Raw genomic sequence first — 26,665 nt, forward strand, 5'->3', positions numbered from 1 at the left:
TGGAATCAATTCGACTCAACAATCCACAAAAATGGCTCTCTTTCATCAATCGATAAATTTCAGTACCTGACAAGTTATCTAACAGGGAAGGCGGCAGCGGCTATCGAAGGGTTATCCCTAAGCAATGAAAATTACGGAATTGCCATCAGGACCCTCACAGAAATATTTGGGAGAGAAGACGTCATTATCGAAGAACACATGTCTCGCTTGCTCGGTGTTCGCCCGGTAAACAACCTCCATGACACAGAAAGGCTCAGGACCCCTTATGATGAGGTACAGTCGGGAGTCCGAAGCCTCGAGGCACTGGGCGTGACATCAAGCACGTACGGCGTGTTGTTGCTAACTGTCCTTCGGAAGAGCATCCCAGATCAACTTAGCCTCGAATACTACCGAAGGAAGGCTGCCACTTCAACCGTTCCGCAAGACGAGCTCCAAGACTTTCTCGATTTCTTGAGAACGGAAGTGGAGAGCAGAGAACGAGCACAGTGCAGCAGCCGACAGTCACTGAACAGGGATGTTAAACCGAGGGAGCCAAGCATTAAGGGGAAGCCACCATCTGCAGCCGTCTTCGCTGTAAAGGGCAGCGAGTCACAATGCTCATTTTGTGGGGCAGAAGACCACGTTACGGCAGACTGCGTGGCCTCCGTTGCGCCAGAAGCCAAGAGAGAGATCCTGGCCAAAGAAAGACGATGCTTTAAATGCACGAAAATGAATCATCGAGCAGCAGATTGCCGAACAGCAAAGTGGCTCAAGTGCGCGAAATGCTCCGCCCGGCACGCTACTGGCGTCTGCGATCTCAGCAAGTCGACACCACCCCTTTCAAGAAACGGTTCTGCACCTCACGAGGTTGTCGTGCAGTCATCGTTACAGGTGGCACAGACTGGCTGCACGCCCAGCGTGCTCCTACAGACAGCACAAGCATGGGCGGAATCGAAACAGAAGCGCGCCTTGGTGAGGATTCTGCTCGACGGTGGCAGCCAGAGAACTTTCGTAAAGCGAGAGGTATCCCGGCGTCTCAAACTTCAAGTGGTGGGAGAAGAACGTCTCGCCATTCACACCTTTGGGACCACTACGCCAAACATCACAACATGTAACAGAGTCGAGTTGTGTCTACGAAGCCGACATGACGACCACGTAATAAGAATCGAGGCCCTCGAGGTTCCAGAGATTTCCGGGGACTTCCTGCCACCACCTGACGCCTCCGCTACCAGCCTGGCTGCAGACCAAGGGCTCCAACTCGCTGACCTGGCCCCGGACGACCAGCCACATAGCACCGGAGTCTCTCTCCTGATTGGCGCTGACCGTTACTGGGACGTCGCCACTGGAAGTGTCAAGCGGGTCAACGACAAGCTTGTCGCCGTGGAGACCATCTTTGGGTGGACGCTGCAGGGTAGAGTGGCAAGAAACACAGCGACGACCTGTTTGACAACCACCGGAGTCATGCGCGTGTTGGTGACCACTGAGCAAGAAAACGACGACCTCTCCAAGCAGCTGAAGTCATTTTGGGAATTGGAACATCTTGGAATCGTTGACACAGAAACCACGGAGAAGGGAGACGAAGTTTTTCGAAGCTTTCAAGAAAGCGTCACCTACAGAAATGGCCGTTATCAGGTCTCTCTGCCCTGGAAAGAAAATGCCTCAGATTTGGCGGATAACAAGGCCATAGCTGCGCAGAGACTTCGGTCGTTGACAACAAAGTTGATAAGAAACGACGGCGACATGCAAGCTTACGACCGAGCGCTGAGAGAATACCTGATTGCTGGGCACGCTGAGGAGGTCGACGAAAATGGTGAGTCCCCAAAGGGACCTATTTATTACCTCCCGCATCGAGGCGTTGTCAGACCGACAAGCGAAACAACTAAGCTGAGGGTGGTCTTCGATGCCTCCTCGAGCGCACGAGGCGAGCTTTCGCTAAATGATGTTCTCTCTGCGGGACCAAATTTGAACCCAAATCTCTCAGACATCCTAATCAGGTTTCGAACCAACAGAATAGCTGTCATGGCCGATATAGAAAAGGCTTTCCTCCAAGTGCAGCTGGTCCAAAGTGACCGCGACGCCTTGCGCTTTCTCTGGTACGAGCGACCTCCCAAGCAGTCAGAAGCTCTTCCTCCTATAAAGGAGTATCGAATGACACGAGTGCCCTTCGGGGCAACATCAAGCCCCTTTTTGCTCGCGGCAACTCTGAGGTATCACATTGAGTCAGTGCAAGACGTTTATCCGAGCACAGCGAATATACTCAAGAACAACCTATATGTGGACGATTTGGTGACAGGCGCTGACTCAGTTGAGGAGGCGGAGCGCATCTGCCAAGAATCGCAGCACATTGTACACAAGGCAGGCATGCATCTACGCAAGTGGCGATCGAATTCGATTGAACTTTCGACGATGTTATCCGAAAATGAGAATGCACGAGGCAGCTTGCCGGAGCTCACAGTGACCAAGATCCTGGGTGTCGAATGGAGGCCTCACCCAGACGATTTCGTGTTTGAGATGAACACCCTAATAGAATTTTTGAGATCGCGGCAAGACACAAAGAGGTTTTTGCTGCAAGCGTCTGCGCGTATTTTCGACCCCTTCGGTTTCCTCGCACCAATTTCTACTACAACGAAGATCTTGTTTCAGACCCTTTGGGAGCGAGGCACAGATTGGGATGAGAAACTGCCTCCAGATGTACTTGACCGATGGGACATTTGGTGCCAACAGCTCCCTGAGCTTCGCCACATTTCCGTACCTCGTAAAGTCGCCTTGAAAGAAGAGCATGCCCAGCCGGAGCTTCACATTTTCTGTGATGCCAGCCCGAAAGCTTACGGTGCCGTTGCTTACACGAAGACAACAAATGAAGACGGGAACTTCACTGTATCCCTTCTGATGGCTAAAACAAGAGTGGCGCCATTAAAGCGCTTGTCATTACCGCGGTTGGAGCTGATGGGGGCCCTAATAGGAGCTCGGTTGGCCAAAACGCTTCTTCAGCAGCTGAATGTGACAGCTATTTCAGTGCACTGCTGGAGTGACTCGACCGTTGCCCTGAGCTGGATAAAAAGCTCTGCTTTGAGGTGGAAACCTTTCGTTGCCAACAGAGTGCAGGAGATTCAGTCTCTGACTGATCCCGCAGTTTGGAAGCATTGCCCGGGAAAGACTAACCCCGCAGATCTTTTAACAAGGGGTATTATGCCTTCCACTTTGATTGCGAGTGAAGCGTGGTGGAATGGGCCTGATTGGCTGAAGGCGACCATCGAGCACCCTACGGTTATCCCAAACATTGACTGCAACTCTTGCGCCGAGGAGGAAAGGGTCGTGCAGGTGCTCAATACAGTGACCTGCAGTGCACCGGAGCCACTGTTGGATATTGAGAACAGCAGCTCCTTATCCAGAGTGCTTCGCGTAACAGCGTGGGTTCAGCGCTTCCTGCATAACTCTCGGAACCATTCCCAGAAAAGAGAGGGAGAGTTAACAGCAACAGAGCTAGCACAGGCCGAGAAGTATTGGCTTCGAATTTCACAAACCACAAGCTTCTCGGAAGAAATAAGCGCCCTCAAGTCATCAGCTACATTGGACAAGAAATCCCAAATTCTAACTCTCAACCCTTTCCTCGACGCTGATGGCATACTGAGAGTTGGCGGCAGACTCCAGCATAGCGCCGAAGAGGAGGACACAAAACACCCCGCTATTCTCTCTTCGGCCCACCAGTTCGCACAGTTGCTCATAGCTCGGGAGCACAAGAGGTTGCTACATGCGGGAGTGCGAGACATGCTATGCCATCTTCGTGAGCGCTACTGGGTGCTTAGAGCGAGACAAACTGTAAAATCAATAATTCGGCGCTGCCTACAGTGTCAGAAGCAAAGTTGCCGCCCAGCTGCAGAGCCCGTGGCCCCGCTTCCATCAGAACGTGTCACAAAGGCTGACCCATTCCAGATCACAGGTGTCGATTTTGCGGGCCCACTATTTTACAGTGACAAAGGGATGGCACGCAAATGTTACGTAGCTCTTTTTACATGTGCAGTAACCAGAGCTATCCATCTAGAGCTTGTCGGTGACCTGACATCCAACTCATTTCTCATGGCACTCAGAAGATTTGTCTCCCGCCGAGGAATAATCAAAGTCATGTATTCGGATAACGCTCTAACCTTTAAAAGAACGTCTAAGGACCTCGCAAAGATGTTTCAAGTGGCGCGGGGAGCAGAAGTCCAGGCATACATCGGAGAAACGGGGATATCGTGGAAATTCATTGTCGAGAGAGCGGCGTGGTGGGGCGGTTTTTGGGAAAGGATGGTGCGCACTGTGAAAACCTGCCTCCGCAAAACACTTGGAAGAAGCTGCCTCGATTTTGACAGCCTCCGCACAGTTCTCACAGAAGTCGAGGCGGTTGTAAATTCCCGTCCCCTGACTTACGTCCACTCGGATGCGGGGGAGCCAGCGCCCCTAACACCGGCTCATTTCCTCGTCGGACGTCGGCTCACAGCTTTGCCATCCGCAGCGGCGGCCACTTCTGCGGGGTCAACAAGTGAAATACTGCGAGGGAAATGGAAGTACCGCGTCGCGATGGTGGATTCCTTCTGGAAACGATGGAGGCGCGAGTATCTTCTAGAACTCAGGTCCGCGCACCTAATAAGACCCACCCAGCAGCGAAGCGTCAAGAAAGACGACATTGTGCTGCTCGGCGACGAGCGGACGCCCCGCCAAATGTGGCCGATGGCGCGAGTCAGGGAGATCTTCCCAGGGAGAGATGGCAATGTACGCGCCTGCAAAATTGCCCTCCCAAACAAAAGGGAGCTTCGGCGACCAGTGCAGGTCCTTTTCCCTCTCGAACTCCTAAGCGAAGAGGTCCCACATACAGCACAAATGAGCTGAAGCTCATTGCGGGGGAGGATGAAGAAAATAGGAGATGGTCCCCGAGTTCCGGAGCGCGAAGGGCAGAAAACAGGGGAGCATGCCGGCTTCCAGGAAACTACGAGGTCCGCGCATCGGAGCCGCAAGACGACACTGCGCCTCAAGGTCATGGGCCTGGTCGGGCCGAAACTGCAGGTGGTCTCTTTTCAGTGCCCCCCCCCCCCCGCTTTCCTTCACCCTCTTTTCCCTCTGTGTGTGTTTTGTTTTCTTCCTTCCAGTCCTCTGTCACTATTGCAAATAAACTCCTAGTCTCAAAACGGAACCCAACGAGTGAGCATCGTTTCTTTGGAGGCTCCTGCGTGCGCGGCCCCCCGCCGCCCGAACGAGTGTACGCGCAGTATAAGAACACTAGTGCAGCTCAGTCGTTTTTAACTTTGTGGCGCTAACTGCATTTGTGAGACAGTGACCTAAGTGTCAAAGAAACAGAGTTGATAATAATCAACAAGGCCTCCGTGACTTTAAGGCCCCTTAACAGATGCGAGTAACGGTCCGGCACTGGCTTTACGCAGAGGGCACCCCCTGGCAAAAGCGACCGGGAGTAATCGGTAGTCGCCTTATCCTATCATTGAGGAGGACGAGGATAAACTTTATTTCGACCGACAAATGTAGCTGATGGTGTGGGGTTATAGCCCCATCAAGTGGCCATGAGCCCGTGGCGTTCGGCGACTTCTAGGGCTCTTGTCACAACCCGGATCTGTGTGTCCGAATTGGAACTGGGCAATGCGGCCTCCCACTAGTCTGGATTCGAGAGCTGCAAGCCTCGAGGAAGGGGGTCCCGAGAGCAAGCCCAGAGTATGTGAGATAGACTGGCGTGTTGGCCACATAGTTTACAGGAAGGGGAGTAGACCCCAGGGTATATGCGGCCTATATCGCAGGGTTGCGGAAGGTGTTCGTGTGGAGTTGCCTTCACACAACCTCTTGGGGTTTTTGGTCCTGTCATTCAGACCCAAGTCTGACAGCTTTTTTTCCGGTGCTACGAATCACCTCTTCGTTTTTTCACCCTGGTGGCCGAGGGTACTCGACTCAAAATTGCCTTGAAATGTCACTGCCACCTGCTGCCTATTTCCTGCGGGACGAATTCAATGAAAGCCTTCAACCTGAATTCTCATTTGCTCACATCCGCTTGAGTTTTCCCTATTTAATGCAGCGCATCAAAGAAATCCGACACCAATGGCGGCCTCCATCCGACCGTGCGCGCATCACGCAAGCTTCCTGATTTCATTGTGCCAGTATTGACTAAGCTGGAATAGAAAACGTGCAACAAAAATTTGATTTCATCGCCCTTTATATCCCATGAGTAATTACTTACAACTGTACAACTGACGTTGGTGACATCATGAAATTGGGAGTGGCAATGTGCTCCTCAAACCGCGCGTACAATAGTATGTACCACGCCTTTGAACGTACACTTGCGCTTCGCGACATTCTTAAACACGACAAAGTTCTTTAGCCTCAATGCCACAGGATATCAGAAAGCACTCACTGTGAATCCATACAGTCGCCTTTCCAAGAAGTGCGTATCAGTCAGGGCACTGTGACCACCCCTCCAAATTGAATGCTTTCTCTAAATAGTCTCGCAAACACTACGTAGTTTTCGTTGCACCTCCGTGGTATTATTTGCAATTATTCATTTCAAAATGCATTACAAGGCCTTTTTACGTATTTCTGAACGATAGAGGATTCCACGGACAAAGGACCAAAAGAAAGAACTCTTCGGCCTACGCCTGGAATTATCTTTGCGTACGCCATGCAAACCGCCAATCTTAAGAAAAGTGTTTTTACTAACCTTGAGAAACTGAATTTTGCTTAGATCCTGCATTTGGACGCAGTGTATATTGCCGCCCTACCCCTATCCTTTCTTCTAACCCTCCCCTCTTTCTATCCCTCTCGTTGTCCTCGCCCTATCCTCTGCCTGTCCTTTTATTCCCTCTAACCCCAGCTCAGGTGCTTCAGGCTTTGATTGCAGGTGCTGCGGCTAGGAAAATCTGTTCCTTCCATTTTGATTTTAATTTTTTGAATTCACTGTGCATAACCGCTAACAACAACAAAAGATATTGCCACGTATCATTGTAGTGTCCATTCGTTCCCGCTCAAGGCTGCAGGAAAGGGGTGTTAGCATTTTTGTTCGTGACGCGAGAAGCGTCCGGACTTATCTCGATTGATCGCAGCCATGAAGAGCTGCATCTAAATTTTTCCAGATTACTCTAGATGATCTGGTCCTGTTATCTCGAAGTTTCCTTGCCGGCTTTAAATTGTGCGATGCCGCGAGCGGCGGGCATTCGTAGTTCGACGACTGACGAGCACGGTTGTTCCTCTCGCTGCCGCCGAGTGATTCAGTTCTTTCGCGGGCACAAGTCAGCCCAAATAAAGAGCTTCGTTCGCAAGCCTTGTTGCTGTATCGCTGACCGCTGGACTGCCGTCACTACAACGTGACAATATCTAGAGGGTAATAAAGTTCTTCTAGCTAGGATCTCATATAAGGAGGTTCAGGATGCATGTGAAAACTTTCTTAGGATGGATGTACTGTCCGGCCGTATTTTTTAAAGGCTACTCGCAATGCACGATGGGAGACATAATGTACACAAACGGCTCACTGCGCAATATACACTATACTACAGGTGCGGTAAGCGCCTATATGTTTGTTCATTTAAATAAGAAATAATTAGGCACGGGGAAACACGACCCGGTAGAAAGTAGTGTTCGGCATCCTGTTCGCAGAAGGCCTGAAAACTGGCTGTCACAGCTGCGAATTTTAATGCTACTCACACTCTCACCTACCATCTGTTTGAACTCATAAGGTATGGTTTAGTCGTTCGTATGTGGAGTTTAACGTCCTAAAGCTGCGCGTGGTGTTTCGGAGGTCGAAATGATAGGAGGACTAATAAGGCTCGAAGCTATAAGACTATTCTTCGTGCGCTGCTATACTGGGATCACACCTGGTAGTATGAACATGTTTAGGTTTTACAATGCGGCAGGACGTCCGGTTCCCTCCACTTAAGGGTAGAAAAGGTTCACGTCCTCTCCTCTCTATTCCTCTCTTCAATTCCTGGAGTTAGTTTTGTGGAGTGCACACAGCTCGGTTGCCTACATCAGAAAGAAATTTTCATAAGCTTCTGAAAAATATTAATCAAAAAAGTTGAGCGAGTTTGTACATATTCATTATTCACAAAGCGCAGGAAACACGGGCAAAAGGGGAGAATAGACAAAACAAGCGCTGTAAAAATAACATTGATGAGAGAAAAAAGTGGAACAAGTTGGTACATATTCATTATTCACAACAGCGCAGGAAACACGGACAAAAGGGGGAGAATAGACAACGTTTAATTCAGCGCTTCCAACGCTTGTTTTGTCTATTCTCCCCCTTTGTACGTGTTTCCTGCGCTGTTGTGAATAATGTTGAAAAATATCCAATGAAATTCATAGTTTACACATTTCACACCTTATCTTAGTGCTAGAAAGCATACGCAAACGTTACATTATAGAATGTTTACGCTTCCGAGCTACACCTAAGGTGTCGTTCATCTTCTGCTAATTCATATCTTCAACAAGAGCAGTTCCACTTTCCAGGACTTGCTGATTCGTTGCACGTTATTCTGTTCGCTGAGTGTCTTCTTATTGCACTGCTAAAGTATTCTGTAAAAAGGCACGTAATTCATGTCAATAATCTGTGACGTCCAGCAGTTTCTTGAGTACCATCCCATACTTAACTGCACTTTCATCAGTTTTGCTTATCCTGAACTTGCGAAAAAACCAGACAAACAGGTATATGCCGCTTCACTCCCTAACAGCAGCTATGTTGTCTGTAAAACCTCATAAAGCATAGCTAGGCGTATGAATAGAACCATGAGGTGAGGTACTGTCTGAATAAATGGGTATTCCCACGCACAAGGAACGTTATGCTCGATATTACAGGTGACGTCAACTACAGGCTAGCTGATCAAGCGAAAGCTGAAAAGTTTATTCTCTATTCCCAATTGATAAATTCTAATTTGACTTCACAAGCTGCGCATGTTATATGTGGTAATGAGTTTGAGAAAATGGAGCGCATGAAATACCCAGAATATGCTGTAGAATCATTACTACAAAAGATTGAGGTTAGCTCGAGGGTGGGTAATCACTTCTGCAACCATTTCGCAAAAACGTTTGCTCCATTTATCCGATATTTTTGCATGGCACTGTTTCGTATGTGAAAGTATCTTTGATACTGAGTCAGGTCCGACTATGTACAAATACCGTCCTTTGGTTTGAAGCCAGTGACAAAAGTTAAATGCAGCTTCACAGATCGTTAGATCTTTGAAGGGGCATTGTGTGCACACAGTGTGTATGCACACACAACATTACTAGTGCATCTTGTGTGAGAGTACTAGTTGTGTACACCCTCCCCCTGTCGTGTGAAAAAGCTTTTATCGGCCAGACGGGCCAATGCATTAATGACCGGTTAAGACAGCACAGCACGTCACTGCAGCCAGATAACACAGCTAATCTACCAAAGCATTGTAACAAGTGTTACAGCTGCACTCCCTTGTTCAATAAGGTGCGAGTCATCGGCCGCAGAAAAACGCAGATAGAGCAGGAGATATTGGAAGCATTCAAGATTAAGAAGTTAGGCTCTAATTTCGTCAGCGACACTTCGGTAAAATTTTCATCTAGAGAGTTTCAGTATATGAGTGGGACTTAGTTTTCACGTGCAAGGAAACTTCCTCAACCGATAACTTGATTTTTATCTTTTCCTATGTAGTCAATAGTATGGTTATGCGCATGTACGCCCTGCTCTGCTCGAGACTTTTAGGAAATAAAATATTCACTTGTGTTCGAGCACTGGCTCTGCGGATTTCTTCGTCGTGTGAACGCGTCCTGTTTTGCTGGTTTTTATATTCCTTTTTAACACGCACCAACTGGCCCAACAAGCTACGCTTCTTCAACACAATTTCGAAAGTTGCGTCAAAGAGGTGCACAGGAAGCTACGCCATCCAGTCATTTCTGGATGTTTTCATGACAGGTGTACGTTTCAAGCCGCTTCACGGCGCCTTTTTCTGCCGTTGGCGTTAGGCGTGAAGTAGATGCCGGCTGTTCATGTGATTGCGTTTCAAGCCCTTTCGTCGCCTAATGTTTCGTCCACGCGCCTCATCTAAGCCGAATAAATTTGCCCTTGCCCCGTGCAGTTTGCACGGGGTGGTCACATGTTCCGCTGATGAGATATTACTAAGAACACGAACACAAATATGCCTTTTCCGGGAGCAATGACTCCAACAACTAGCTGCGTGAAAATGGCGCATTCTTCTTGGTGTAACGCGTATTATACAATGTAGTTAAACCTGAGCGACTTTTAACCGACGCCTACGCCTTTTGAAAGTGAATAGGCTTGTCTGGCGCACCATTACACGTGTTGCCACCTCGAGTCAAACGTGTGAGCCTCTCTTCATGTTCCTGTCTGCCGCGGTGGCTCAGTGGTTATGGTGCTCGGCTGCTGACCTGAAAGATGTGGGTTCCATCCCGGCCGCGGCGGTATAATTTCGATGGAGGTGAAACTTTTCACTCTAGGGGCCCGTGCACTGTGCGATGTCAATGCGCGTTAAAGAACCCCAGGTGGCCAAAATTTCCGGAGCCCTTCACTACGGCGTCTCTCATAGCCTGAGTTGCTTCGGGACGTTAAACCCCATAAATACATAAACTCTCTTCCTTTTCCCTCATGCCACCCCAATAAATGGCATTTGATCTCGGCAGATCTCATCCCACAGCCTTCAGCTTCCAGCTGTGGCATCCCGAACGGGCCCGCTTTTTTCCCTCGTCTTCGTCAGTGCCGGGAACGCCACAAGCTTTGACACCATCCCCGCTCTGATGATGCCACATGTACACAGTTCCGACTCGTGCCTTATGTCCAGAGCACGTGACAGTTTACATTCTTACGTTGCCATCAGTCCGACCTCGCATGGACTTTTTATTGACCATAGACTTTAAAGACACGTTCTGTTTATAGCCCATTCTATAAATACTTTATATCGCGCATAACTCTATACTGGGATCATATGTATCGGCGCTAGTGTGGCAGCAGCGACACTGACTAGGGTGCATTAACCGAGAGCGCGAGCAACCGGTCCCGGCAGCAGCGTTGACGGTATTCACCGCCTGTTCGCCTGCCGTTGCGAATGTTACAACTTCCCACTGCAGAAAAGAGCAGTAGAAAGACTCAAGTTGTATCACAGATGCGCAGACTCTGTCAACGACGACTGCATCGACTAAGATTTGGCCGGTGCATTGAAGCGCTTGAATAGAACAAGCATTGGGGGTCTTTAGTATTGTACCTTCGTTTCTCAGCAGCGCGTAGCAACACGATGCCGAACACTAACAGAAGCGACGACACACGAGAGTTCATCAGCGCTCGTCAAGCTGTCTTCTCGCGTTTATGGTCGTGTTCCTGCCAGCTGCTGAAAAAAGTCAGTGCATTTAGAGCGCGACCGAATGCTAAGCTTCCTACAGACAGGCGTTCGACTGAAACGTGCACTCCCCCCCCCCCCCCCCTTCACCCGCTGTTTTCGACATAGCCCCACCAGCTACAGTTATCGTGTAAATGCCCTACATGACCAATGTTGTGTGAGCCGTCTAGCTTTTCAAAGCCTCCAATTCAGAAAGCAGGTATTCTTATGTGCAGCAGCCATATTCTGAGCAGCTGTTAAGCGGGTCCTAATTCAATCCGCGTATTTTTGCCTCCTGAAGTCGCCTAATTCTCAAAGCAACTCATCAGCGATTGTGACAGCTGATAACGCATTTGGTAAGTCCTATTAAAGGTAGTAATCACCAAATAAATGGTGGCTTCTTCTCTTGTAGTAGAGTAAGTAAGGAAACTTTTTTTTTTTGGACGACGAGAAAACTTCTTATAAAATGCTTGCCCAAGATGCAAGTGCACCGTTTTAGACAAAATGTGCACTCGCGCAAAATAAAAGCCTGCAAAGCCCGAAAAAAAAGTTAGTTAAATAACAATTGGTGTGGTTTGTAGGCTTTTCTGCAACCAGCCGATATTCTAGAACAACTTGATCGCGCTTAGTTAACAAAGTAATTTGACAGGGTATGTTTCTGGGCGAGTTCGTTCCGATATTCTATGACTATAGCGCAACGAACGGCACAAGAAGGACACAGGCACAGACACAACACAGCGCTGCTGTGTTGTGTCTGGAACGCTGAAGCGCTGTGTTGTGTTTGCCTGCGTCATTGTTCTTGTCCCGTTCGTTGCGCCGTAGTCATGGAATTAGCTAACAAAGATGCGAACGCTGTGCCGTGAAATAACGCTGCGCTTTAGCTTCCTAGGAAAGCCAGTCAATACAGCCAATATAACACGCATGGATGCATGGATTTTCTTGGCCACGCATAATACAGCCTGCTTTATTCATAGTGTTTTGACACTGTTGTGTCCCCATATTGCTTTTGTGTGTGTGCGCCCCCTCCTAACGACCACTCGCATTCCCCTCCTAACGACAGTTCGCATCCTCCTCCTAACGACCACTCAATCCTCCTCCTAACGACCGCTTGCCCTTCGTCGCACGCTGTCGCCAGAGGCCCCCCCACGGTGCGGCCCCGCACCCTCCTCCTGTTCTGGGAAGCCACTCCCTGCCGTGGACGCTTCTCCACTCCCTCCTTTCTTCGGGCGGCCAGTTCGGCTCCTGCCTCGGTCGACGCTGGTCGCACCCTCATCGGCTCTAAATAAACGAAGTCTAAAAGTACCGTGTGCGTCTTTCGCTGCATTCAACACAGCGACCGGACACGACAGTGGCGACGAGAAAGTGGATTCGACCCGCGCTACGCAACGCTATTGACAAGCCATGGCTACGCGAGGGTTTCCCAATCAGATACCAGAATTCAACGGCTCATCGTGGTCATCGTGGGTTGGACGCCTTCAGTTCTACTTTGAAGCTAACAACATCACAGACCCAGCCTTGAAGAGGGCCAACCTGCTGACGCTGTGTGGGGAGCAGACCTACGATACTGTCTGCGCCCTTATTCAGCCAAGCACACCAGCGGCAGTGTCTTACGACGACATCGTAAAAGCGCTGCAAAAGCACTACGACCCAAGGCCATCCGAGGTCTACAGCCGGGCTCGCTTCCAACGACGAGATCAACTGGGAGGAGAAACTGTGAGCGCCTACGTAGCCGCGCTCAAGAAGCTCGCTGCCGACTGCAATTTTGGAACGCTGTCGACAACAGCTACCGGGCAGGAGGGAGACGCAGCTTCTTCTGCTAACACCACCATGCTTCCCTTGGACGTGATGTTACGCGACAGATTTGTGTGCGGACTGAGTGACGAGTCACTGCAGCAGCGCCTGTTCGCTGAGAAGGACCTCACATTCAGCAAAGCTTACGACATCGCCGTTCGAGCGGAGAGCGCCGGTCACCAGCAGAGAGGGATTCGCCGGAACACCGAGCCGGTACACCAGACAAGCAACCAGGTGCGCAAGCCTTCTGTTGTTGTAAAATCGGTCAAAAAGGCACAACGCTGCTGGCGGTGTGACGACCAACACAACCCCCAGGGATGTCGATTCCAGTCAGCCACGTGTAATTTTTGCCACAAGAGAGGGCATATCGAAAGAGCATGCATTACGAAACGGAGACTTGCCAAGATAAAGTCACCTTCCCAGCCTAATCACAGCGTCAACGCCTCAGAGAATACGCCGCTATCTGATCTCCATGGAACAACATCAGCAACACCATCTGTGTTGTACGACCTGAACACCATGAATCTCGGCACGCGACCGAAGATTTTTACAGAAGTAAGCGTACATCACCAGCTGATTAAGTTCGAGGTGGACTCCGGCGCAGCCTGTACTCTGATCAGCGAGGACACGTTCCGAACTTCATGGCCATCTGACGCACCCGCCCTGCAACAAGACGACACGCACCTGCGAACGTGGTCAGGACAGAATCTGCCACTATTGGGCTCTGCCAACGTGCAGGTTAACTACAACGGCCAGACCCATACGCTACCTCTGCTTGTTGTGAAGGGCACAGGATCAAGCCTTCTAGGGAGAAACTGGTTTTCTCCACTAGGCGTGATGATATGCGGCATACACCAGACGCCGAGCCAGAACATGGTTGAGCAACTGCAAGAGAAATACGGAAGAGTATTCTCGGAAGAGATTCCAGGAAACGAAGGGCCCCCGGTCACACTGGAGTTGTTGGACAACGCGCAACCCAAATTTCTGAAGGCCAGGCCGGTGCCGTTTGCTCTCCGAGATTCAGTTGAAAAAGAGTTGGACAAACTGGAGCAGCAAGGTGTCATCGAGCCGACGCAGCATTCCATCAAACTCTCAGCGTACGACTACGCTCTGGTCTACCGCAATGGGAGTAAACATCAAAACGCCGATGCGCTAAGCCGTCTGCCACTAGACGCAACTGTTGACGAACCATTTCCACCAGGAGACGTTCTGATGTTCGAAGCACTGCCAGAACCTCCGCTTACAGCAGGCACAGTTGCAGCATCTACGCAGAAGTGCGCAGCTCTCCGGCTAGTTTACACAGCTGTTCAACAAGGCAACGTGCATAAACTCAAAGGGGACAACTTCGACGCTTACCGCAGGCGAGCTACAGAGTTGAGCACCCATCGCGGCTGCATCATATTTGGGTCCCGAGTTGTGATGCCGAGAGAACTACGCGCACAAGCTATGTCTCTCATCCACGCCGGACATCGGGGCATCGTTGCAATGAAAAAGTGTGCCAGAAGCTACATGTGGTGGCCTGGCATTGACAACGACATCGAAACAGTGGTGCGAGAATGCAAGCCTTGCCAGAGCAGCCGGAGCGCCCCGCCGAAAGCTCCTGTCCCAGAATGGGAAAAGCCAGACACACCATGGCACACACTGCACATTGATTTTGCAGGACCAATTGAGGGCTGCACTTTCCTTGTGGTCGTAGATGCCTACACAAAGTGGCTTGAGATAAGGCAAATGGGACAGACGACTTCGGCAGCAGTCATTGACAACCTCCGATCACTATTTGCAACGTTCGGCCTGCCGCGCAAGGTAGTGTCGGACAACGGAACACCGTTTGTGTCTGCGGAGATCCTCAAGTTTTATCGCGACAACGGGATCTCATCAGTTACATCGGCCCCCTACCACCCAGCGACAAACGGACAAGCCGAGCGCTACGTAGCCGAGCTAAAACGCGCCCTTGAAAGAGATCAGACAGGCTCGCTGCAGCGCCGCCTTGCGCGCTTTCTCTTCAAGCAGCACACGACGGTTCAGAGCACAACAGGCGAGACCCCCTCGAAAATGATGTTCGAGCGTGAAATGCGAACCCAGCTCACAGCCATCCTCCCCGAGCCAAAGGCAGAGACGTTCCGGGAAGAAAAAGCAATTCCGCGCTGCGGCACGCTTAATGAGGGGCAGCGCGTCCTCGCCCGACAGTTTCTGAAAAAGCCACGCTGGGAGGAAGCTACAATTGTCAGACGCATAGGCCTGCGCTCTTGGCTCGTCAACATACATGGCACAGTAGCACGCCGACATCTCAACCAGCTGCGTAAATTTATGACGCCGTCTGAGAGCTGTCCGCCAGCGGAGAGAGCACGTGCCCCATCTTCCCACATAGCCTGGCACCCCTTCCCGGAAGAAGAGACTTCGCCCAGGACAGACCTAGGAGACACAGCGAACAACAGCCAGCCTACAAGTGTTTCTCCCCCGAGCGCACAAAGCCAGCGCGCCTCCACGCGTGAGCGCCGACCCCCTGCACGATACCAGGCAACTTTCTAAGGGGGAAGGAAGTGTTGCGTCCCCATATTGCTTTTGTGTGTGTGCGCCCCCTCCTAACGACCACTCGCATTCCCCTCCTAACGACAGTTCGCATCCTCCTCCTAACGACCACTCAATCCTCCTCCTAACGACCGCTTGCCCTTCGTCGCACGCTGTCGCCAGAGGCCCCCCCACGGTGCGGCCCCGCACCCTCCTCCTGTTCTGGGAAGCCACTCCCTGCCGTGGACGCTTCTCCACTCCCTCCTTTCTTCGGGCGGCCAGTTCGGCTCCTGCCTCGGTCGACGCTGGTCGCACCCTCATCGGCTCTAAATAAACGAAGTCTAAAAGTACCGTGTGCGTCTTTCGCTGCATTCAACACAGCGACCGGACACGACAGACACTTTCAACTCAATTCGGGGGTTTTCCAGTCCGAAGGAAATTCTTTACTAAGGTTAGATTCTTTTCATTTTTGTAACGACTGCTGCCATTTTCCCTTTGTTTTTCTGCCCCCGGTATTCTAGTCATGTCTTCCTCGTCTCTAGAGAGTGTATCTTAATTTGATTCCCATTAACCCTAAAACACAAAGGTTCAGAAAAATTGACGAGATCCACCTCGATGTCTAGATGTACAGCTTTCTACTGAATCAGAACATGATCAATGTTTTATACACTTTTCTGGCAGGCTACACTAATATCGTCTCCATCAGCCACAGAGTGGAAAGCAACCACCATCAGCTACCAAGAGCTGGCAGTGAGCTCCACCCAGACAGTGCGGAAAGCGCCAACACTGAACACAAGGTTACATCCAGATCAAGGTTCAATCCTTCGCTAACTACCAACACAGTTTCGCCATCCTGCTAGACCTAACCAAATTCAGGACAAGTCAGCTATGGGCTTCATCGCTGGGCTCTATCAAGAGTAGCGCATATATGTGTTCCCATGCCTCAACAATTCCTATATCAAAGAGAAGATTTTTTTCCAGGTGATTCTTCAAATTCCGCAAACTTTATGGGCAGTCCATGCGTATAATTTGTATACCTGGCGAAAAGCCGCTGCAAAATGCGCAAAGACCGCAAAAGCATGAGTCACCAATTGTCCCCAGTCTCACTTTTAATTAAAACCGCTACAAGGAATGTATTGATATGTTCGTGGTAGATAGTAACGAAAGCTTTATGGGCAGTATCCCGGCCATGAAATACGAGCGCTATGAACCTATAAATGTTCGCCCAACTCGCGTAGAGGCACACGCAGGCCAAGGGTCCCCCTTATCATGTGCGCAGATGTTCGACCTTCTTTATTTTGCGAGAGGCACGGAACTGTGTTTTGAAAAAAAAAAATGTGCACAAAACCAGCGGAAACATTCGCAAACAGATGGTGCACACCACATGCTGGAACGCATGACATCCTGTGATTATTAAAAGCATCGCAATTTTTCTCCGCAGCGCTCCGGACTCAACCGCGCGGCATTTATTTTCTCTGCATTTCGAAATTCACCTAATAATACTGCGCGCATAGAAGCACCATCTGTCTGCCGTCATAGCTACACTCCATTCACTGAGCACAGCAGTGCACCGCATCTGGCCGTCCACATGATAGCAGGCATTGCAAGGGTGAACTCCGTGCTCTGCGCAGGAACTTTGTAGCTGCGTATAAATTTATGCCTTGTGTCCTTTGGATAAAAGTGTTCTTCGTGGAAATTAGGGCCGACAGCTACCAGTGGTTCACTTAATGGAACTAATAAATTTTAAAAGCGAACCTAGAACACAGCACATTTTTATAAGCACAAGCTCGCTTCGGGACTCCTACCAGTGTTTAGCAAGCAGGCTTCGTCAGTAGCAGTCACCAAAGTCACTCTGAGCAGGTTCTTCCAGAATGGTGCGACTGCTTGAATACGCCATCTTTGGACTCCTTGCCGCTGGAAATCTGCTATTCGGCTTGTACTACTCGTTCATGAAGACTGCTTCATTACCGGGTGTTGCCGCCACCAAGGCGGAGGTCTTCCTCGGCAGCCGAGCTCTGAAGATGCTACCTCTGGCGGCTTCGTCGGTGGCTTCACTGTATTCTTCAACGGGAGTCGTCGGCTTTCCCGCACACTACTACGCATATGGGTGGCACATCACGTGGTGCAGTTTGACGCCTTTGGTCGTCTTTCCGGTTGCTACACATCTGTTCGTGCCACTGCTGTATGAACTTCGAGTGACCTCCATATTCGAGGTGAGCGCATCATAGTTGTCTGCCCCCTGCAGGCGGAGAGATAGAGAACTTAATCCTATGTAAACTATTGCCATATCCTCAAGTACGCTCAGCCTTTTTTCAAATGTTAAGAGCGCAAGGAGTTCTCAGCCGTGTGATGGCGCCCTTCTAAGTCTATGGAAGTCTTGCTCTACGGATGCTGAGATCTAGGTCCGTAACTTCATCTGCAAGAGATTTGTAATGCTGGCGGTATGAAACAAAGCTTTGAATTGCATTTCGCTATCGCTTTTTGGCCACGCTGCTACTTGAGCTGCTGGTATGAAGATTCTTCTGGAATATGGAACTGGGTGGTGGTTAGAATCGGTCGAGGTGGGTGGGTGGACGGTGAATGGTAGGATAGCCGTGGTTGGGTTTGTGGAAGGCTCCTTTCACTCCTTCACTGATATCTCGGCTTCGATGCCTCGCGGTCCACGTCACCAGGACATAAAGTATGGGTGGCCGACGCTTTTGGATGCAGGGGATGTCAGAAGCTAAGGCTTGAAACGCCACAGCGGTTTGGATGGAATGACGCTCTTATTTCCAGCACAATAAAAGAAGTAATGCGAAAAAACAAACATATTAAAGATTCCCGACAATGTGCTCTGAATAGGAGGAGTTTAAATAAAACCTTGCATCACGGGTCCGGAATCTTTCCCACAAAAATTGGAGGGGACACTTGAGCTGTGCCTTAAGGATATGACGCAATAGCTTTAATGGGTTAATGCCCATATATAAGAAATTGGTAACTCCCTACTTTACATTCATTCTCTGGGAGTCCTCATGCCACTCCTGGCGCAGTTGTGCAGAGGTTAGGCGAAGCGCCACTGCCCCGCAATGGCAGATTCTTCCACCCTTGGAGCTTGTGCGACCAAGGTTGCTCTTCCTGGGACACCTCTCGCCGCCAATCATTAATTGGACGGTCACCTGCAAACGGTGGTCAGTTCGCTCACAAACGGCGGGGCCAGGCTGTGATCAAGCGACAAGGTGACGTGAATTAGGTTGCCTCTCCGGGGATTTTTTATTCTCAAAGCCGACAACGATGACGCCGGCTATTGTGCAGAAATGGGGAGCCTTAACTAAAAGTATCAGCACCACATCATGATTATTGGTTAAAGTTTTGCTTTCTTTTGCAATGGGCACTCCCTCTCAAAGTCCAGTGTGGTCCTTAGGCAAGCTTGATACAGACTCTCTCGCGCAAAAGCAGTTTGACCTCCCAGTGGCCCCACAGGAATTCGTCATAAAGCTGACGTCAGGCACCACACAACAGATGATATGTAAAGCCGGTTGAACAGTTGCGTTTCCAATAACTTCGCCGGCGGCTAGCAATGCATCGGCCATGATGTTGACCTCGTTCGTCGGTGAGACCATTAATCTGATAGGATTGCACTAACATTAACATCATGCTATTTCGTTTTCGTTAGTCAAAAAGTCACTAAATGGTCTAGGGGGCACTGACATCAGAAGCCACCGTGTCATGTTTTCACAACCGACCCACCTTGGAAGGCAGCCACCTGGCCACCGTGGCATTTCAAAGCATGCGATTTTGCATTCTGCTTTAGCTGATTGCTGATTGGTTGCTCATTTGTCACGAGGCTGATGACGCCACCAGTTCATGCTACCCCGGCGCTTGTCTCGCCCTTGAGAACCGGTTGGAGAGGTGTTGAAGATTGGTCAAGAGGTGACGTTACCGGGTCACGTGACCGCGGAGCTGATCTCGCCCATGGCAAGCTAAACCGAAAAGTTTGGCTGATTTTTTAGGAAACTAAAAACATCGCTTTCAGGAATAAAAACTCTCCGTGTTCAGATGTGCGTTAAGTATTTTATTACTCCGTCATTGTTTGTGCAGTACCTTCGTATGCGCTTCAACCGTGGTATATCGTTGACTGCCTGCGTCATCTACATATTCCTCACGGTGAGTAAACGAAACTTTCTCGTAGTTTTATGGCTACAATTTCATTTTGGATGCAACCTAGCACTTCTCTCAGCTTCTCTCATTCCACTGCCGAATAATTTCTAGCTAAAGAAAGAGACTTTTCTAAAAAGTGTTTCACATTACAATGTACTGTACAGGCACATGGACTCAATATAGAACATTTTACAGAGGTCTATCTGGTTGGAAAGCATATTTATTTTAAATTAGAAAAGAAGGCCAACCAAAGATCAGACAACCCGACTTTAAAGAACATACTTGCTGCCTCCGACAGCTGTGACTGAGGGTGAGTTGAGTTTGGGTTTTTGAGCCCTTGTATAATCAAACGCCGGATCACTGAACGTAAACCGTGAGTGTAGGAGGAAAGAAGTGTTCTGTGTAATCTGAATTCGCAACTAGACAGACCTATGTTCAATGTTTTCTTTTGAGTACGCCAAGACTTCAGCATCCAGCCCATGCAGTTTTTAAAAAGGTACCTCAGCATCTTCAAAGGTATTGCTGTATTTGCAATCATCTCAACTTCTACAATACCTGCTAGGGAAAGGGCTTTTTACTCTTGAATCTTCGCCTCAAGCGACCTGTCACCTCACTACAAGGCCTGCAGCTGGTATCCAAGGCTCAGCAACGTTTGCTAAGGGAGCACATAGAGGAGTGTAACTCGGTTCTACGCATAAAGAGCTCGACCTGTTCTTGTCGTGATTACTTTTATCACATAAGCTGCCTGGAGCCTTGCTGGGTGTACAATCCTTTGCCAGAAACGCCGCAGCTACTGCGGCCAACAAGCATCGCTCCTGGCAAAATTCTCGAATTACTAAAGCGGCAACAAAAGGAAACCTACCAATCACCGGCTTCGTAACAAACCTCTCATTTCGTTAACCAAACGCGCATGAATCATCTGCCCTCGCAAAAAAGCACGGGTTCAGTTGTCCTCTGTTCTCCCTTCCAAATATCGCCGCTGCTGTTGAGGACGGCATTCCGTGCCTGGAGCCACACATTACATAAATCCGTTTGAAAGCGATTGGTGTCACCGCTAAGATACTCTCAAAATTTCCGAATGACCTGTCCCCACAAGAAGGACAAGCTGACAGTAGACTCCAAGACGACGCCATCATCTCTATTCTCCTAGCTCATAAAATCAGCTCTTCTCTGGTAATGAACCTCCACGACAACGAGGACGATGCTTTGGCACTGGTAACCAGTGGGGCATAACAGAACCTGGCCAGGGTTCCGACTTCGTGGTCTGAAATAAACCTCAACAAACCACTTGCAGAGATATTCAATCGAAACCCTGATTCCAAAACGTTCTAGCTCTACCTCGTTTTCAGAAATAGTTCGGTTCCAAGCATATACGGCCTTGTTTAAATTCACAAACCTGACAACCCTCTACGGCTAATTGTTGACTTCACCGTGTCTCACCTGCGGCGTCTTTCGGACTTCATTCACAAGTAACTAGCTCCACTCGCGTGCAGAACATCTACGCACGATCAACACTGAGACCTTTTGCCCAACTTATGTCGTACCTGACCATTGTGGGTAACGAGATCTTGGTCTCTTTTAACCGCGGAGCCCATTGCAACCACTTTTAACCCATAACCATTGAGGCATCGCGGTGGCTCAGTTGTTATGTTGCTCGGCTGCTGACCCGAAAGACGCTGGTTTGCTACCTGCCTCGGCGATCTCATTTCGATGGAGACGCATTGCTAGAGGCTTGTATGTGTGGTGTCAGTGCACGTTAGCAACACGAGGTGCTCTAAATTATCCGGATAACTTCACTACTGCCTCCCTCACAGCCTGAGACGCTTTGGGACATTAAACACCCACAAACTTTAAAGCATCTTTTGGCGTGGTGTCGTTATTCACCACTGTGCTATTTCCCCTGGCACTGTCTGTTGCTCGCGGGCAGTGACGAAAAACACTTGCTGTGGACTTGCCCGACTACAGCCTCCGTGAGACGGCGCTTCCTCAGGAATGGTAGGCCTGCGCTGGGACGTTGCAGGTGACTATCGGAAGTGGACTCATGATAATCGCTTTGTCGAGAATTTTTGCCACTTTTTAAGTGAGGCTTCTTTACACTCCTTCGTCAAACTACCTCTCCCTTTCTCATTATGCCTAATGGCAAACATCTCGAATAAATAAAACTACAGAAGGACCCAACGCTGCGCGAGCGAACACAACTGAGAATCCACGAGGTATGCCACCTCCTTGATTTTTGTCTCCGCAGTGCCTATTTTACTTTTCAAGGAAATTTTTCAAGCAAATTCCAGAAAGTGCTATGGAGGCGTCCGTTTTAATCACAATGCTTAACTGAACTATGGAAGACGTCGAGAGACGGACGCTCCATCCCTCGAGTCAGCGTCTAAAAATGTTCCAACGTGGAGTAGACGATTGCTTTTGCCTGATAAAAATTAGTAATTCTCGACTTTACATTCATAGATAGTTGGGATTCCTCACACTACTCCTGACGCAGAGAACAGTGGTTAAGCAGTGTATTATTGAACTGCGATGCAGGTATTGTCGTCGGTGGGGCTTGTCTTCTCACGATCAATCATTAACTGCCACCTGCCCCGGTGGTCACTTTTCTCACAATCCCGCGGGCAGTTTGTGATGACGCCACAAGGTAACGTGAACTAGCTGCCCTATCTAGGTTACTAGTTTGCAAATGCTGGCTGCTGCGGTTGCGTGGCTTCAAACCATCACCAACACCGGCGCCGGACAATTTTCTCCGACCTCGGGGTACTAACGCCCCCCACTCGCCTAGTTTTTTGTCCTCCAAGATAAATTATTCAATATAATCTAAATTCTGAATAGCCGGCCTTACACTTTACCATCGAGTCTGAACTGCACGGCATCCTTCCATTTTTCTGCGCTATACTTTGAAGCCACGGGAAAGACTTGCGGTTCACGGTGTACAGGAAGCCAGCCCATATTGGATGATACTTCCAATTCAACTCCAGTCACCCCACTCCCCACAAGGAACCTGTTGTAACAGTTTTATTATAAAGAGCAGACCCCATCTGAGTCATGGCACTCTGGTTCTTTGTGCTACCGGCCTTTGCAACACGTTTCCAATATTGGGGCAATTACCTGTGCTCCTTGGGTAGCATTCGAAGTTAATCACAAGAGTGATACGAGCTTCTAAATCCGCCCGCTTCTTCAATCTTCACGATATCCGCGGATCAGCGATAGCCGCTTCTCGTTGCGAAAGATAAACTTGCCGGCTAAGCGAAAGCAGCCGAGAACCCATGCCAGCACAGAATGAAAGCACCAGGTGCAGTCACTGTTATAGGCAGCCAGGCCGCCAGTTGCCCTAGAACCAAAATGCATGTTCTGCAAGCATGTCCTTGCGACTTCTGCGCCCAGTGACAATCTGAAGGAAGGTAACAGCGACTAGCCCATACAGAAATTTTGATCGATTGACAATCTGAAAGCGGTGTTAACAAATGCGTGAATCACGTAGCAAGTTTTCCTCAAGGCGGTGACCTGTGTATGCGTACGTGTTGCCGCTTAGAGTCAAAAAATGCATTTTTATGCGGCTATATAACTCTGTTCTTTTTTTTTTGTCTGCAGAAAAGTGTGGCAGCAATCTCCATCTTCGCTGCATCACTCACTCTTGTGACAGGTACAGTAAAGCACGCATTATAATCTCCTGCCTACAGCAGCGCCATAATGAAGCTTAAGTCTAGAACTTCATTACGTTTGAAATGACGAACGAAATAAACCCTCTCATGAAATTCTTATGAGATTTCCTACTTACAGCCTCGTTACAATCTGAAAACAAGCATACTGTTATGAATATTGGCTCCTAAACCTCTTGTATTTCAGCTCTTCATCTGCAGAGCAGGCGTTACTCCGTTACCGTTATGATCTCTTCCTTTCACTGTACTATGTTTGTATTAAGCTCCTACTTTTAACTGTGTGCACTTTTCGATGTGTATTCATCTGCATTTGCCCTGTAACGGCATTTCGGTAGCCAGTTTTATTAAATGAAATATAAATAAACATAATGGGCAGACCATCAATTAAACTGTAACAACCTTCGTTTTTTTTTTGCTTGGCCGCTTTGATTGGTTCATATCGGCTTCTAATTGATTAGCTTGATGCGACAAAAACTGCAACGGGTTTCATTTACAGATCACAGTAAGCTCCCAAAGCTGCAACTGGCTTCTTCCTTCTTTTCTCCTTCTCTTTCTCTTGTTTTCCTTCTCTCTCTTACTCTGCAAAGTCTCCTGGTGTGGCGTATCTTGACATGGCACCGATGCGCTTGCGTTCCAAACCAAGCCATGCCAAGCCAAGCCAAAAGAACAACTGCAACGATCTTTACTCACACGGTGACTGTGGGGGGCTTCCATTAATGGCAGATAACACAGATCAAAGACAGATAATAGAGATAAAAACCAGATAAAAAATCTCGTCAACGTCTGATAGCAAGCTGTAATTGGACAGGATTGATGTTCTAGTTTACACTGCACGTAGAATTTCGCACGCTAGTTTCATAACACACGCAAAATTTTCGTATATAGCGCAATAAAAAACGTAAATGAGCTTTAAACGATGCCTATTTTTGAGCACTTTGGGTAATTTTGTATAAAAAATGTTGGTGTTTTCCTTACCTTGGTACAGAATTCTTCTGGTGTTGTACTGAACCCTTCATTTGTTCTAGTTTAAGTTGTGTGTGTCACGTTGACTATGGTGTTGGCACTTTCCATTAACGAATCCGAGACGACTAGTCGACCACGAGAACGCTCTTGCTGTTCGCCGAATACTAGACGCCAAAAAGTTCTAGTCCATTCGGTGCTTTCTTACAGTTTATATGAATCTTGCCATGCGACTAAACATGAACCACTACTCACTGAGAACTATGCACTCTATAGATAGCGCGAAATACAGTGATGCCTTCTTATTGCAGAAAATACGAGTTCCAAAAGCGCATGTTGTACTCGCTGACTTATTCGTCGGAGAATTATACTCATCTTTAAGTGAAACCAGCACTGACACAAACTATCCTAGAAAGTGAACGTGCATCTTCGCGGCAAACTTTGAACGATCCAGGATCATCCAAGAGATATCGCGATATTTTTCAAAAAATGCTGCAGAGTCGAAGAGACATAGGTCAGATAACTTTCACTATGTGGGGGACAAAGAGGTACGGCCCTTCCTAGCGGCAGTAAACAAACCACAGCTTAGAAAAAAGACAACGCTCATGGAAAGATTTATAACACTTGCTAGTTAGTTTGTTAGTTATATGGGGTTTTATGGCGCATAAGCAACTAGGGCTATCATGCGCCAAACACAAACACGAAACTTGCGTAGTTTGAATATCCCACGAAAAAAGAAATAGGTTCATTCAAGCTGGCTTCAAAAATGTTCCCACCTTGGTCTTGTAGGTCTTTCAAGAATTTGCTTGCATTGCAGTCTTCAAAGCTCCCTTGCTGTGGAGCAACATTGCCATAGGGTTATCGGGCACACTCTACACAGCACTGGTATGTAGCTCTTTGTGGTGACGTGTCTCGTATTCGTGCTGTTCAACCCGTGCTTGGTACTCCAAAATAACAGCCAATTGTTGTCATTTTTTTTTCATCGTCACTAGCGGAGGTCGGCAACACAAGTACAGCTCACTGCATCATCCCCATCTTAAATTTCTCTCTCTTCCTCCCCTCTAATCTTCCCTAGAGTTGAGTAGCAAGCTAGAGACTGTTATTCCAGCCAACCTCTACAGGCTTCCGTACAGTAAAGATGCCTCTCTCTTTCTCACTCAGTGCTATAACTCCTTTGTTCGCTGACGAGTAAAAAACGCCGCCACACACCAGAAGTACAGTTGTCATTGCTGTCATTTCCATAACAGCGAGCAGTAAATCAAAGCTACTGAATGGAATTGACTTATTCTTGTATCTGCATAAAATATTCAACACTCTTTAATGCAGGATAAGTTAAATGTGTCATGGTTTCAAAAAAAATCTAAGGCCTCCCTTTAAGTACACAGACCCATTTTTGAAACCAACTTCCTTCGAAGAGATCTGGTACTCCTGTAGTGTAAATGACAGAAGAGATGAGCCTTTACGGCGTGACCGAGTATATATTAGAATCTCGCTACCTAGTGATCTCCCGTTCAAGTTCAAAAGAAAGAGATCCTTTGATTAACTGATTTCAGCCACAGTAGATATCTAAGTGTCGCAAGAGAAAGCGTTTACTTGACATAGGTTACACACCTCTTCAATGTGATCTTTAGTAGGCCATATTTCATATCTCTTTCTAGCACTAAGGTTGCGCAAATGCGCTACTACTGTTGTTATGTGTTCTTTATACACCGAATGTAAACAATTCTTACCTGCGTAAGAATGCTTCCGTTTTCCCCCTATAAATTTCTAGCTGCTTGAGCACGTGGCAATATATCGAAATCAAAGTAATTGTGTTTTGTTCGTACGTTACTCCGAGTTGTTTCGTTTATGCGCCTTCTGTTCCTTGCACGGTATCTTTAGTGCACTCGACAATATTAGCTAGGCATTTTTCTCTTGTATCATTATTGTTTGTGCTCTGATCTCTCAATTTCTACAAGCAGTCATGATCATTCTTGGATGTTTATTAGCGATAACCAACACATTATCTGTAAGGTTTGCTAGCATGCACATTTTATATTCATTTTGCACAGGGAGGACTCCGAGGTGTAGTGTGGACAGACTGCGTACAGTTCCTCGTCATGGTGATTGCTCCAACCACATTTGTTGCGAAGATCATAATCGACTCACTTTCAACAAACTCTAATGTACAGCCACTGGGCGACCTCAACATAAAAGAATACATTGCCGAGTAAGTTTTTCCGCTCAACCATATTATTAAGCCGCGAGCATGGCCGCTGTCGTTTCCGCTTATTCTTCTCTACCGCACCATTCTTTCTGCATGTAGCAATC

The 26,665-nt window shown here is 48.5% G+C and overlaps 1 protein-coding gene and 1 pseudogene across 1 annotated transcript in view; both read left to right on the forward strand.

The window, feature by feature from the left end:
• LOC149347421 (sodium-coupled monocarboxylate transporter 2-like) overlaps positions 1-3,104 on the forward strand; it is an 82,795-nt gene extending 79,691 nt beyond the window's left edge. Inside the window, exons 15-16 of the mRNA XM_089541579.1 lie at positions 871-2,334; positions 3,078-3,104. Of these exons, the coding sequence (XP_089397705.1) occupies positions 871-2,334; positions 3,078-3,104 (1,491 nt within the window). The remainder of the gene's footprint in view (positions 1-870; positions 2,335-3,077) is intronic.
• Positions 3,105-17,470: 14,366 nt separating this feature from the next.
• LOC149347422 (sodium-dependent multivitamin transporter-like) overlaps positions 17,471-26,665 on the forward strand; it is a 46,689-nt pseudogene continuing 37,494 nt past the window's right edge.

This window comes from Amblyomma mixtum, chromosome 4 (assembly GCF_055824585.1).
Source record: "Amblyomma mixtum isolate Tamu chromosome 4, ASM5582458v1, whole genome shotgun sequence".
Taxonomy (NCBI): domain Eukaryota; kingdom Metazoa; phylum Arthropoda; class Arachnida; order Ixodida; family Ixodidae; genus Amblyomma; species Amblyomma mixtum.